This window comes from Polypterus senegalus, chromosome 15 (assembly GCF_016835505.1).
Source record: "Polypterus senegalus isolate Bchr_013 chromosome 15, ASM1683550v1, whole genome shotgun sequence".
Taxonomy (NCBI): Eukaryota; Metazoa; Chordata; class Cladistia; order Polypteriformes; family Polypteridae; genus Polypterus; species Polypterus senegalus.
Genome location: NC_053168.1, coordinates 117,413,490 through 117,428,805, shown reverse-complemented (window position 1 = coordinate 117,428,805; position 15,316 = coordinate 117,413,490). Strand labels below are relative to the sequence as shown.

General features: G+C 36.5%; 1 protein-coding gene across 2 annotated transcripts in view; it reads right to left on the bottom strand.

Annotated features, from left to right (window-relative positions):
* Positions 1–15,107, bottom strand: part of LOC120515665 (regulator of G-protein signaling 22) — a 120,236-nt gene extending 105,129 nt beyond the window's left edge. For both annotated transcript variants that reach the window (XM_039736877.1, XM_039736878.1), the window contains exons 1-5: positions 14,692–15,107; positions 7,836–7,934; positions 3,765–3,793; positions 3,235–3,297; positions 1,349–1,567 (exon numbers count right to left, since the gene is read on the bottom strand). In XM_039736877.1, coding sequence (XP_039592811.1) covers positions 1,349–1,567; positions 3,235–3,297; positions 3,765–3,793; positions 7,836–7,866 — 342 coding nt within the window. In that variant the 5' untranslated portion in view covers positions 7,867–7,934; positions 14,692–15,107. The remainder of the gene's footprint in view (positions 1–1,348; positions 1,568–3,234; positions 3,298–3,764; positions 3,794–7,835; positions 7,935–14,691) is intronic.
* Positions 15,108–15,316: the final 209 nt, after the last annotated feature.

Genomic DNA, 15,316 nt, shown 5'->3' with positions numbered 1-15,316 from the left:
AACTACAAATTGGAGCTCACACTTTTATACAGTAAACTTTATTTATAAGTAAGGAAAGTAAACATTAAAATAATTGTAGAAAGTACAGTGTAGTATAGGCAGCACAACTGCTTTGAATACAAGGGGGAAATTGCTGTCCGCACGAGTTTTCATACTGCACCAGCCACCTTCTTTCCTTTGCTAGGTCAAATTCAGACCAGCCAGGCTGTTCACCACACCTCCTTTTAAGCTCCTTTAGTGTGCACAGTTCCCCCCTACAGAGTCTCACCAGCCCTTGTAGAGACTTGCCTACCTGTTCTCTCAAAGGTTGAGTCACTACAAAAAGTTAAGTTATCAAACAATATGGAAATGGCACAGAAGTGAATGTTATTTTACACGACTTTGACTGGAACCACTCTACAATAATGACAATTTTGAAACTAGAGGTTTAGTTAGGCATTGTTGTATTTTTATCCTATACAGTATATTTGTCCTCACCCCTATAACTACTGAGATATGCCCATACTGACTTGTGTTCCCACAACATGTATTGCACATAAACATGCACACACACACATATAAATATACACATACAGTAATGTGCAAACATTTTAGTCAGGTGTAAAAAAAGTGCTGTAAAGTAGGAATGCTTTCACAAATATAAATTGTAATAGTTTATTTTATATAAATATACAGACACACGCACAAACCCATACATGCAAAACATATACTGAACCATTTGAAAAATGAATTTGGAACATGTATTTAAGCGAAATTCATGACACTGGACAAATACTTCTTGCATAATTGAGTAAAAAATAAGCTCTGTATCATCGACATACATTAGCTTATATGAACAGAGTTTCTCCAAGCAAAAAAGGTATTCCTTCTTAGTCATTTATTTAATTGATTACAAATATTAGCACTGGATCTACTGAATACTACAAGCCAATTGCAGTAAGAATGATGTATTACTACAGTAGTCACATTTAAGCATTCTGGGAATCAGAATTTTACCAACAAGTGCTTAAAAAATTGTATCGAAAACATTAACCCAAACAGGGCCATTTATGTACAATGTGCAGAGGTCCATTGCTGAATTAGTTAGCTTTGAAAGTGCTACCTGCGTTTTTTTCATTCTAATCACAGTGCCAAACTCTAGACCACCAAGCTGTTATAAAACATTCACCCAGTGTTTAAAAAAATAAAAAAAAACACTAAATAACATAAGTTGATTTTTCTCAACCAGTGATCTACTCATTTGAAATCACCAATGCCCTCTCTATATTTCAAAACACAGCTATATAAAACTATTTTCATTTAGGAAGAGAATTCCAAGAGTTACAATTATTAAAAATATATTTCTTACCTTAACAATATAGCTGTTGTTAATCTCAAGTTCAGGATTTGGTTCTGGTTTTAGCTGAAGAAATTGTTTTGTTGTTTTTCTAATCACATCATAAACAGGATGCTTTGGTTTATAGTTGTAAAGTAAGGCTTTTACCCTATTAGTTAGGGCCTCCTCTGCATCATTGACAATTTCAAATGCTCCAATGTCTTTATTGAATCTGACAGGCTCAAAAAAATGCTGTCAATTTATAAAAATGTATACATATTAGAATATTTTATTAGATACCGTTGCACATCTGGCTATAAATAATGCTAAACAATAAGAGGCCTATCACACAGACTCAAATTGTACAATAGCATTTTTGCTATACAAGCTAATAAACAAATCTGAGTTAATATAAAATAGTACTGGCCACTTCATTTTGTTTTGCAGTATGTTTATTAATAAACTGCTTAGCTGCTAATAAAAAAACATCCTATAAACCCTGTGCTCAGATGTTAAACTGACAAACCAAAAAAAGAAATGCATAATTACATACAATACCTAATTGTTGTGTATTCATATAAATACTCAAGCAACATTAGGAACTAGACAATCAAATGGAGGTTTCTTATTTGTAAAATTTGTATTCATAATACACAAAGAAGATTACCAAAAATCAGTGACAGTTTGCCCTGCCATCTTAATGAAGATCCATTGTGACAAAAGATGGGCCAATGTAGAATCATACAAAGGTATGCATATACTCTAGGTTTTACGTCAACCTACAATACTCTATAGTACTACATAGTTGTTCTTAGACTGACAGCTTGAAAACTCAACCAGAATATGCTGCTGACCGATTTTATTTAATTGTAACATTTTATTTTTTCAAATTATTGAATGGTCTGAAGACTGACTGCAGCACATCATACATTGTCCTGCATTGGGCATTTGTAATGCATCTTGGCACAGCCATTTTGTGGCAAACACAATAAAGAAAAGACACGGGGGAAGGTCAATAATAGAATAATAGTCCTGAAAGCAAATAATTGGCAGCCGAGAGGCCTGTGGTCTTATGCATGCCTCTTTGTTCTCCCTTTTACTAGTCAAGGCTCAGTAGGGTATCAAAACTTTGTACTGTATTACAGTTTGGAGTTCAGGACAGCAGTGAAAAATAGGGCCGCCAGGGGGTTTCCACATAGATAGCCCCTGCAGTTCTATGGGACATTCCAGTCCCTGGAATTGACTCAAGGATGGGACTTGTAAGTAATTACAACAGAATGTTTAAAAGCTCTTCTGGTAAAAGTTAACAGCTCAGAGTTGAGTGTGAAATGACAGAAAGAAAAGCCTGTGTTGGTACAGATAAATAGAGTAGGAAAGTGTATGGTTTAGTACAGTTCTTTTCTGGAATTTATACCAGCCACCCCACAAACAGGCAGGGACAATGAATGTGTTCTAAAAGGTCAAGAGTTTGTTCATTTATTTTCATAATATTCTAATAATTTTGCTAAAAGTTCCTTCAGTTTGTAATATTTCATTCTTGTTCTACTCTTTCATTGTTAGGCTACCCTGTCAGTTTATATTTTTGGTAATAAAACACCATTTTTTTTTTTTTAACCTTGGTTTCTTTTGTTTACTCTTAAGTTGAAAACAAATTAAATACCAGAGCATGAACTGTATTAAAATGTCTATAATAAAATTGCAAAAGTCTATAGTATTTAGTAGGTTGTCTTAGAAATTTTCAATACCAGTCAATCTGAACAAAACTCCTTTTATCTGACTTCTCCATGGATTCCAACCAAAAAAAAGACAATTATGAAGAAACATTGTGATATAATGGAAATCCACAGAATACAAATTATTGCTCATGTTATATCACTCATTATGTGACTTCCTAAGAACTTATAATTTGTGTTACTCACCGGAAGGCTTAAGAACTCATTAAAGTAGTCAACAAACATATCATCTGCAGCCAAGCAGTCCTCCTGAGAAATTATGCAAAATGTAAAGGGAACTAAAGTTAACATCTAGGACATATTTTTAAAAATATTAAACCTTGAACATGTGAGAAATATCTAAATCATTCAATTATAAAATAAAGTCTACATAGGTCAATAACAAACCTTGGTACCACCTTAATCTAATGAAAATTTTTATATAGAAAATAAATCTAGCACTTGTTATCTTGAGGCTTATAATTTAATAATTCTCTGATACAGATTCAAATTAAATACAAAAAAAAATTTCCATCTGCTTAAAAAAATTGGAATTAACTTTGATTAATCAGATTGAGATTATCAGGTCTGTTCTCTTCCAATTGTGAAGAAGGAATCATGAACACACTAAAAACACTTTTGCATTATTAGACATTGTGCAGTAATATATAGTTATTGGAATGATGTAGAAAGCTACACTAAATAGACCTAATTTGTATTATTCTGTTAATACTTACAAAATTATCACAACTGATGTCAGGAGGCTCTGAAAGAACAAAAGACAGGCATGTTAAAGTAGAAGAAGCTCATCCATCCATCCATTTTTTCTAATCTGCTTAATCTAAATTAGGGGCATGAGGCCTGTGCTTATTAAGGCAGTGCTGGGCACAATCCAGGAACCAAATTCATCACTGAGTACACTCATGAAAACATGCACACTCAAACAATCTAACAGGCATATATTTGAAATGAGTGAGGAAAACCGAAGTTACATATACAGAGAATATGAAAACTCCACACCTTTATTGCTTGGGCCAAGATTCTAACCCTGTAGCAACACCAAGATTTCATAAAAGAGTGAAACCTAAATTTGTAAAAAGTTATTTTTATTATTGTTAAATATACATTCATTGTCCAGTCATATCAATGTAAATAATGTGAGCAGTTTTGCTCATTTTTTATTTCTGTCATTCTAATGTATTTCAAATGATTTTTGTTAACACTACTTTAAATCCAATTTAAAAAAAAATGTGAAAATACAGTGTGTACCTTTTGATAAAGAAGTGTGAGATACCAGCCCAAACCAGACACCAGCAACACTATATAAGAGCAAACAGACAGATTATTGTCTTTGCTTTTGCTTGTAACTGTTTATTTACAAAGCACTGGCCCATGAGTTTGATATGACTTATGTATTGCACATGCCTGATGTGTGCATTTCAAGAGTCTTTATCTACAATATAACCAAAATCGCACCTTTCGATATCCTGTATTCCAGCCATGTGTACTGTATGTATCTCCTATACCAATCAGCCACAAAACTGCGCACCTTACCAGCTGTTAACAGACGTTGCAAACTTTACTACCAATTGAGTCAGTGGCTCTTGAATGTCCTTCAAATAATTTACCTTGGCCAATCCTTTGACATTTGTTTAGGGTGTGATTGTAAATTTTACAGCATACCCATTAGTACTACTGGCAGGAAACCAGTCACTAAAGGTAGCACAGCTATCAGTAGGGTTTTCTTTTTACTTGCCATTGCGGCATCACCAAAATTTTCTGTACTAAGACTGAGACTCTGTTTTGCTCTGTTTAATTCCTTTCGCTAATGAAACCTAAGGGTTATTTGTCGAAACAAGGATCTACCTACACAATTAGTAAATTCAGCAAATTTCTAGTCAAAAGGCTTGTGTTAATGTTTATTGTTTTAAATAGCTACAACTGATATAACTTAAATCTTTTTATCTAAACCTTGGTAAATAGACGTACACCATAAAAATCGGTATCCATACACACTTTACAAATACTTTTTCACTAAGTTAGTATATATCTTCAAGAAAAGCAACACTGATAATTTTGCTGTGTAGGTTTCTAATCGACATTATAATAAAGGGAGATGTTTATTGAAATTCATGTATGTAGTATAGGCAAGTGTTTCCTGGAGGGGGCTTCAAAACAGGGTTTAAAAATAAGTGGGTGGGCAAAAGCCTGCCTAGGTCCTACAGTGGCACCATACATAAATTTAAATGTCAGCAACAAGTCAATGAAGAGTTTACATTAAAAAAATGATGTTGGCCCTTACTGAAAGTATTTAATTAATTGGATATCAATCAGTTCTCATTTCGCTACCCTTTACTGCTTGTGCAGAATCTATTCTATTATGGATAAGGCTGGTTTGAAAAATACAAAGAGAAGTGTTGTATATGAAGGCTATGTATGATGGCTTCAGTATTCCTTCATTGATCAAAAAAAATAACATTTAAAAGAACAATTGGTTTGAGGTTCTCCACAATAATGAATAAACAGCTTATTAGTGCCGGAGAATTACAAGGAAATATGTTTGTTAAGTCTATGGCTATGTACTCATGTATCGTAAACAGCGTATTGTGTTATACTGATGTAACATGAACTGCTAAAACACCCAAAGACAGTAATAGTTTCTGTTAAAATAAGGCTATATGAATGCTCTAACAAATTAAAAACAAATAGCCGTCTCCGTATGTGCCAAAGAATTCACTAAATAAAACTGCCCTTCTGTATACATCAGGTCAGGGAGCACGCACTGGTACAGCATTTTGACTCCACTTGATGAAACAGCTCAAAATCTCAGTTATCAACCCCCTATGTAGTCACACAGTCCAGTCTCACACACCGGAAATTACCATTTATCTGCCACAGCCAGGTGTTAAGTGGGCACCCCCTTGGCCTGGTCCAGCCACTTGGTTCCTCAACAATGAGGATTCTGTGAGCTGGATCACTCAAGGGACATCGCATCTCATGGCCGTAGTGCCGTAACTAACACTCCCTCACAATGCAGGTAATCTGCCTCATTTGGTACTCTGTGAGCAACCATTCGGTTCGACACAAAGTTAAACCAGCGGTACCCAAGGATACTCCGAACAGACACAGTACCAAATGAGTTCAGTCTTCATCTCAGGTCACTGGATAGCGCCCAGGTCCCTCAACCATTCTGCAAAACAGGAAACACCAGAACTCTAAAGACTTCAACCTTTGTCCTTTTGCAAAGATATCAGGAGAACCACAAATGCTCAATCCATCTACTGACTTCTCACAAAGAGTCACCAGAGACATGCTGCCAAGGCAAGTAAATCTCTAGATGTGGTCGACACTCTCTCTGCAGAAGGACACATGCTGATGGCTGTGCCGAAGAGGTCATAAAAAGGCCAGAATCTTGAATTTTATACAGGACACTCACAAGGCCAGAAATTCAGACTCCTCATTCAGTCTCTCAAGAGCCCCAATCACAGCCTCCATTGACACCGTTGAAAATCACAGCATCGTTGGCAAGATCAATGAATCTTTCTTCACCAACAGATGACTCATAGCCGCTGGACCCTATGACCCTTCCCAACATTCAGTCCATCCAACCAATGAACAGGGTAGCAGCAAACCCCAACAAACCGCAGAAACAACTGGGAAGAACATAGAGATTCTTCCTCTACAGAGCACAGCACTCACAGTAATCATGTACAGGCCGGCCAATATATACAGCAACTTCAGGGGGATGCTGCGAAGTCTCAAGATGTCCCACAGAGCAGTCCAATCAACTGAGTCAAAAGCTTCACAAAAATCGACAAAGGTTGCAAAGAAACTCTGCAGATATTCGCATTTGTGCTCAATGAGAACCCTCAGTACCTGGATATGATTGATGGTAGAATTCTTAGGGCTAAAACCAGACTGCTCCAGTCGGTGGTAGGTGAGCTTGTGATCACGGATAATATTAAGGTTGTGATCCCTGTCTGGAAAGGTAAGGGCAATCGCCTGGATTGTGGGAACTACAGGGGTATAACACTACTTTCAGTGTTGGATAAGGTTCTTACTAGGGTCATCTGTGTATATGATATCTCCAAATGTTGGTTATGTAACATTAGCTTAAAGATTAATCATTCCAAAGTGAAGTTGAGGTAAAAGACTGAATAATAAGAAAAATGTATAAATCAATTGTCCTCTGGGCTATTAAAACTAAAATAACTCAGATTACATAAACGTACCCTTTGTTTCTTAGATTTAGAAGCAAAAATCAGAACTGATCATCAAACTGATAACAAAAAACTTCCTCAGCTAATTCTGTTTGAGAAGGTGATACGAATTCCATTTCCTTCTGAAATTAATGGTAATTTATTTATTTCCTCAATAAAAATGTCTCACTGAAAAACATTACAGGAGCAAAATGCCAGATTGTATAAATCTCTCAAGAACATTAACGATGAAATAATAAAAAAAATGTGAGTTATAATTGAAGCTCAACACACACTTAAAAAAAAGTACAGTACTGAGAAGTGCATGTGTGTTAACAGTTTTAATGATGACGGAGTATCCACTTCCAGGCTGCAATTCTTAAAACATCTGAACAACCACAGAATACATTTTGAGCTATCAACACATGTAGCTGGATACAATGAATATGCCTATAAAATATTTAAAGACATACATTTAAGATACTTGAATATGTAATATTTTTTTCACTTAAAAAACATGCATTTAAAACAAATAAGATTATCCATATTTAAAATTAACAAAAATTTGACACTAGTCAATTATTTGCTTTTTCTTGAAGTCCACCTTACCATCAGTAAGAATCTTCACCCACATTCTCATGGCTATGAAAAAGTCACCTTATTGGAGCTACTGTAACCCACACTGTTTGGCTGCAGCAAACGAATAATCTAAGAAAAGCAAACAGATAACAAAAGTTAATCAGTCCCATTAAACAAAACAATGAATATGTGAGACCCCGACAAATCAAAAGCCACAGAAAGCCGAAATACAATTAGATGATTTAATTGGTTCACTATCTTAATCCATATACAGCGACTTTAAAAAGTTTGTATTTATATTTTATTGTCTCCAAAACTAAACTTTACAGTACATTAAATAAGACTTTTTCCAGCTGACCAGTAAAACCGTGAACATCATGCCACAAAAAAAGAAACACATTTAAAATCTTGCAATTAGTTAAATAGGAAAAAGAAAAATGGTGAGATTCATATCCTTTACAAATATAAGGCTTACCTTTACTTTTCTCCGGTACACTGTATTACCTTACCATTTTACTCAATTTACTGATGACCTGCACCAGGTAGATTACCTGTTCTCAATTAATTTAGGAGGATGAATATTGTCTCTCTCTGAGGTTCAACAGTACAGCAGATTTTCCACAAAGCAAAGCGAAGACGGAGAATTCAAACCAAGTCAAGGATAACACTACTGTGAAACATAAATCTAATTTAAGGGTACAAAACCATCTCAAAATCACTGAATATGCCTTGCAGTTCAGTGTAGTACATTATACAGAAGGGGAAAAAAAATGGGAAACTACAATCGTACTGCCTAGGTCAAGCCATCCCTCTAACTTTAATGTTGAACAAGAATGGCATTTGTCAGTGAGGCTACTGTTGATGCCAACTGTCACTTTAAGATGTAAAATTTAGCAGCTGTGGTAGGAGAGGATGTTCATGGCTCAAAAATCTGCAAGTCATTGCACAAAAAGTGTAATTACTAAAGAGAATTGGCAAAATGTCGCTTTGAAGTCACTGCAAAGATGTGTTAGAAAGTCTTGTACTCCGATGAAAATAAAGCAGAACTTTAAAGGAGCATGTGTGATGTAAATTTTATAATGCGCATCAACCAGGTTATACCATCTGCACTGAAAAATATGGAAGGTAGCAGGTATCATGCTATTTTGGCAGCAGAACAAGACAATCAAAAAAACTGAATGCTGCATAATACCAACACATGCAATAGTTTAGCTGCTCCCCGAGTCCCCACTGCCATAAATATTAACTAGGAATGAAGTCCATCTTTACATAGAACAAAGGTTCAAAGCTCGCTGCCAGTGCAACAATGAGGTGACTTAAAATGAAGAAAATATTTCTCCTTGAGTGGAACAGTAGAGTCCTAACCCTAACCAATAATAAACATCTGAAGCAAGAACTAAACATTGCTGTACACAGCTACTGTACAACAAACCTGGCACAGCTATGCAAAATCAATGGATACTGATCCAAAAAGACTTGCTCTAAAGTTGTGAGAGGTCATTTAAACACATAAATAAAAGTGTGGTGGATGAATATTACAAACTGTTTAAATTCCAAAATCTGAAATATTATTTATGATTTACAACTTACTTTTTGGACAGCACTGAAAAACATCATTTTGAATAACAAATGAAAATTCCCAATCAAATTGATCACATTCTCAAGGTGTGATAATCATTTACGTAAAAAAGGGTTAGGCACTGAAGATATTTTTCAAGGCACTGTATCTAGTGGTTCTCGAAGACCAGGCTCATCTACTGAAGGATGGGCCACAACTTCCCTATGACCCTGGCTCTGAATAAATGGAGTTTGGATAACGGATGGATGATTGGTCTAAGTACCCAAGGGCTGTAGCCTCTAAATAATCAAGATAGCAGTACCTCTCTCGGCACACTTATGGACATACACAAGCATAATTTAGGGTTACCCATCAACCTGACAGAACGTATTTTACCTGCTGTAAAAGTAAAGTGGTGTACCTAACAGAAGCTCATTCAAATGCAAGAAGAATATACAAGCTCCACATGGAAGCCATTTTAAGCTGAAGCTGAGATTGTGTCTTAACACTGTGAGGGTGAAAACTTGTTGTGTCGCTGTACTGTAGATAAAATGGAACCACTTAACAACATACCCGAAACAAAACAGGATATGCAGTTCATTTATTCCCAGTCACAAAGTACACTCCCAGCTTGTACCATTTAAAAATATGACATTTTCTTAAAAAGCCCTGTTCAAGTTTCAATATTTTAACAAAACCTATGTCTTTTTAAGACCTTTCCTATATTAAAATGTTCTACAAACTGGTGAAGAACGAGCAACTACTGGCACACATCTAAACACTGGGAGTAAAAATAAACGCAACGCAAGACTTTTACAATTTCAGGCACTACCAAGTTGAACAGTCGCCTTAGGGGAATAATCTTGCAAATATGACAGGTTTAATCCTCCAAAAGATCACTTTAATTTTTGATATTGCTCACTTCTGAACATTTTGTAATATTCTAAATGCTGCAACATTTCAGCAGTAATGGATTTTAAAATTAGCTTTAGGTCCCTGATGAAACAAGATTTAAAACCACCACTACATATTTCAGGTGGTTGTTCCCAATTCTACAACTGCAAAACTGTACATGATAGTGCTTTACAACACAACATAACCATTTTAAATGCAGCCTTTTCAGAGTCACTCGTAATCAAAGAAATTCATGGCAGCATTCAGCCCAAGGTAGGGAAAACAGCATCTATCCAGCAGTGAATGAACTCACACATCTTTACAATGAAGAAGAATGGACCCTTTACTTCACAAAAGTATGACATTTTACACTAAATTCCATTCTGTGTATTCTGATGAAGGTCACAGTAGCAACAGACAGAGCTGCACTATCCAGGCCTTTCTCTTATAACTTCTAAAGAGAACTTCCAGATGCTTCCAAGGCAGATGGAGGTTCCTAATGCATGCCCTGGGTGTTCTTATAGTAGCCTCCAGTGGGAGGTGCCATAGAGACATTCTAACTTCTGCATAAACCACCTTAACTGGCTCCTCTCAATCCAGAGAATCAAGTTTTATTCCAAGGTCTTCCCATATGCGACAACTGGTCTGTTTTTAAGAAACTGTAGCTGCAGTTTTAAATATGGTACTGCTCTGTGAATTGAGGCAATATGGATTTAATAAGGAGTTGATACGGTGCAGCTGATGGAATCGGGTAGTTCACAGGCATGTGGAGTTGTGTGATTTGCAAAGCCACTCTTCTTTAGCTGCACTTGGGAGTAATGACTGACATTAGGGCAATGACTGCTCTGCTGAGGATAATCAGAATCACTTTTATTCTCCAGTACTTAATGTACAAGAATTTGACTTGGCAGATTTCAAGCTGCTTATAACAGCACACAACATCACATACACATAACAGAACACATGGACAAAGCTGAGGAATGAAAAGGATCAGTTTTTGGAAGTCAGCTTTAGGAGATTGTGAACAGAGATGTGAAGAAGGTGGTCAGAGGGATTTTGGACAGCTTGAAATTTCTTTTGTTGAGGAGATGCACTGAACCAGGAACATGGCAAATCTACTTTAAAATATGTGGGGACTGACCAGAGGTGGCATAGACAGCTCCCTACAGGTACTGACTTGAGATTGCAAAGAAGGAACTAGAAGCATAGACGTGTTCATGAGGTGAATAGTATCAGGGCTGCTGACTCAGAGCAGTGGAGAAGAATGAAGCTTGCCAGCTGCAGAACTGCAGCTCACTGTAGACAAGGTGGTTGGTGATTATAATGGCAGTGTCTGGGTGACCATAATTAGCTTGTTGGTTAAACTGAGAGAGTCCTAGAGATGCTGCTAAGGATGTTTAACAGATTTGAAGTATTTATGACATTTCCAGTTTTGCATACTTTTTGAATGTTTGTGAATATTTACTGCATTTGGACACTTTTTAGTTATAACAAAACTGCAGTTTTTACCGCTTTTAACCTTGCTGTGTCTTACACATTTCCACTGGTCTATCTCAGTTACAAACAAATAAGTGGTCAAGAGAACAGTCGGGGTCCATGTACATGTCCATCCCCAACTCCATACTTCTGAGGTACTTACCCTGGAATATACAATTCATGCAAAACCTTTAAACTATGCCAATTTTGTTAAAATATAGTATATTGGACCACTTCTTCCAATGATCCACAAGTTAGTGGAGACTGCTCCTATTTCAGGAGGAAAATCAACACTAGGTGGTGGAAAATCTTGCATCCACTATCTGTAAATAGCACCTGCTGCCATATGCTAGACATGTCCATTTTGGATACAGAATGTTGTATGAGGAAAGGTCTGAATATGGAGTCACTTAAAGTTACCTTGGAGTAATCTGAACCACACAACCTTTTGATCAATCTGATACTCTTCTTCCCCTTTAATACATGTTTTAACCCTTTGCAAAATAAAGGCCTCTTTAAACATGCTTCAAAAAATACATTGGACAGGCTGCTATATTCTGGATTAGTTTTGTCAAATTTATTTGTAACAATAAACAAATTGGTGGTTCCTACTTGTTCAACATGGATTTTAGAAGTAATATTGTCATGTGTACGGAGTACAGCAAAATTCTCAATTGCAATTTCCAACAAGGAATACATGTCAATCTCTGGCACCAAGACAAACAAGAATGTACTAAAATACATAATTTTATTTAATGAAAAGCACAAATCAGCTTAAAATGATGTGCCCCATTTTCAAAGCTTACACTTCATTTCCTTCATATCCCAATGACTTTAGTTAGGTTAACTGTTGATCCTAAATTACACCACCATGAAGGAGCGGAGAATATTACATGATTGTACTGGCACCCCATCAAAGGCTGGTTCAATCTAAAGAGTCTTATGCTGCTTCTCTCAATGTGTGACCAAATTTTGAAAAATGCTAATACAGAATTTAATGTATTACTCCCAGACCTAGATGATGGATTGTCTGAAATAAGGCACTATTTTGTGCTCACTCAGGTTTGCCTGTGGTTAAGAATTTAACTTTTTTAGGGTAAAATTTATTAGTTCTATCATCTTTTTAAATTCTCTGAAACTGGAAACATTAACATTCTCATAGAAGGCAGAGGTATATATTGATAAATATGTTTTGATTATATCACATGATATTTACTTGTATATTTTGGGAAGTTGTTAATAAAACATGAAAACCATTTTTCTCCATAACATTTTTTCACAAAACACATTTGTAGCTGTGAAGTTTGTTTATTCTTTTCACAATATAATTAATGAAGTATTCATATTTTTTTAATAATAACTTGTTTGAACTTAATATTTTCCAATATTAAAGTTTGTTTAAAAAAGTTACTTTATTTGATAAAGGGCAGAATACAGCTGGAATTGAACAAGGTGTTGAGTCATAGCAGCAAGTGAAGTCTTTAAAAGCTGATGTTTGCTCAGTGAGTGAGACAGCAGAGATAAGAACTGACAACTGTGTTCAGAAGGAATGGTTGGCTGGAAAAAAGTTACAGCTTGGAGGCAAAAACATTATACAGAGCTTGATGGATCCAGATAAAGTTCTGCTACCACCACTTCACATTAATCAAGTAATTTTTCAAAGCCCAATGAAAGGATGAAAGCTGTTTTATGTATTTGTGCAAAATGTTTGAGTTTATCTGTGAGTAAATTGATGGAAAACTGATTTTTCATGCAAAATTTGATGGTGTGATGAGCAACCTGGAATAGTTTGGGTATTATTCAAAGAAGTAATTTCTACATTTGTAGGCAACAAAGATCCAAATTATAATTACTGTATTATATATTTCACAATTTAACGGAGGTTAAGAATTTGGATGCAATATGAATTTCAAAGTCCACTTTTTGGAGCAGTGAATGAAGAGCTGGTGAAAGAGGCCATCAGGATGTCAAGAACATGGAAAGAAGGCACCAGAGATGTTGGGATGTCAGAGTGATAGCAGATTACAGCTGAATCATTGATTGAACACACCAGAAAAGGGGTACAACAAACGATAGGCCATCAAACGAAGCTTCGATCCAAAAAAAAAATTGTGGTGGAAGTAGCAGAACTAGAGAAGTTGTATGCAAGTCAATGACTATGTATTTGTTGCTTTCTTTACATATATATCGAAAAGACTAGATTGACTAAATGTTTTCCTAGTTAATGTTATGTAGGATACTTTATATATGAATTACTTGGGCAATTGTTAAATTCATTTTAAACTTATGTTCATTGTTTTTCTTAAAATGTGACGCCATGGAAACAATTACATATTTATTGTTGTAAACGTCAGATGTCAGTCAAAACAGTTCTATGGGTTTAATTTTGCTCCGCGGTTAAATCTCGGTTCAGGAACTGCCTGCTGGCCTTCCTCCATATTTCAAAGTGGCGAGTGTACGCTGGCCGTGAGTGTCCCCAAACGTTAACGGTCTGTCATTCGGCAGGTGCCAACGTTTTCGGCTTGTATTGGAATTGTCCCCACACTATTACTTTACAAACATTGCACCCGTCATTGCCTTAACAACTCGAAACTGGTCTTTAACAACAACTCTTTAAGTGCGCACTCACTAATTTAAAGTACTTTTTCTCATCACAAGTCCGTGCCGTGATTGACTGAAGTGTGGAGTTGGCGCGATCCCCACCCCCGAAACAAGCAAACATAGCGGCTAGTCCCCCGAGAATTCACAAACTTTTCACCGGTCCTCAGAAGCACACCTTACATCATTTCAGGCTGTCCTCTACAACAACTGAATTCAAAAAGTAAGAAGAACTGCAGTCAGACGAGACAGAGAGAAGGAGAGGGGGGATTTGGGGAAGCATTTAACAAGTGAAGAAATAGGAAAAGAAAAAGAATTAGGCAACTGCATGGCGTCGCCTGGCCAAAAGAGATTTCTCACCAGCCATGCATATCTTAACGTAGAAATTAATTCACCGCGCTGGTGTTCTCTCTTCCACTCGCTTTTTAGCTTCGGAAAAATCACTCAGAGCATTGCCGAGAAACGGGAGCTTGAAGTCAGCGGTGTCTTCGTGCCTGGTAGACAAGCGCGCACACATTGTAGTTCTGTGCCGGCCTCGCGCGCCTCGCCTCGTTGCTATGGAGCTGCAAGCCGCCAAATGCTGCAGGCGAGCAAACAAAACGAGGAGGAAAGTTCGACGTCCACTCAGAGTCAAATGCTTCTATACCAGAAAATTTAGAAACCGCGCCTTAAGGCAACCATATATCTTTATTAACCCCAGTGTGGCAAAAGTCTCAGACTTGACAGACACACGTGTAGAAAGAGTTGGCAATCACCCATTCACGCTTCGTTAAAGGAGGAATAACAGGTAACACGTCCGGTCTTACCCAGCTGAAGATCAGCATTTAACTATTTTAACGCAGATAGATGGCTTCAGGCACAAATCAGGACCTGAACCTGTTACTTATGACGTCTAAAGGGAGCATTTGACATTAATTATGTAGTACATATATTGTATTAGATAAGACGGCAACAGCTCTCTGGAAGTTCTTCCTGTTTAGGGCAG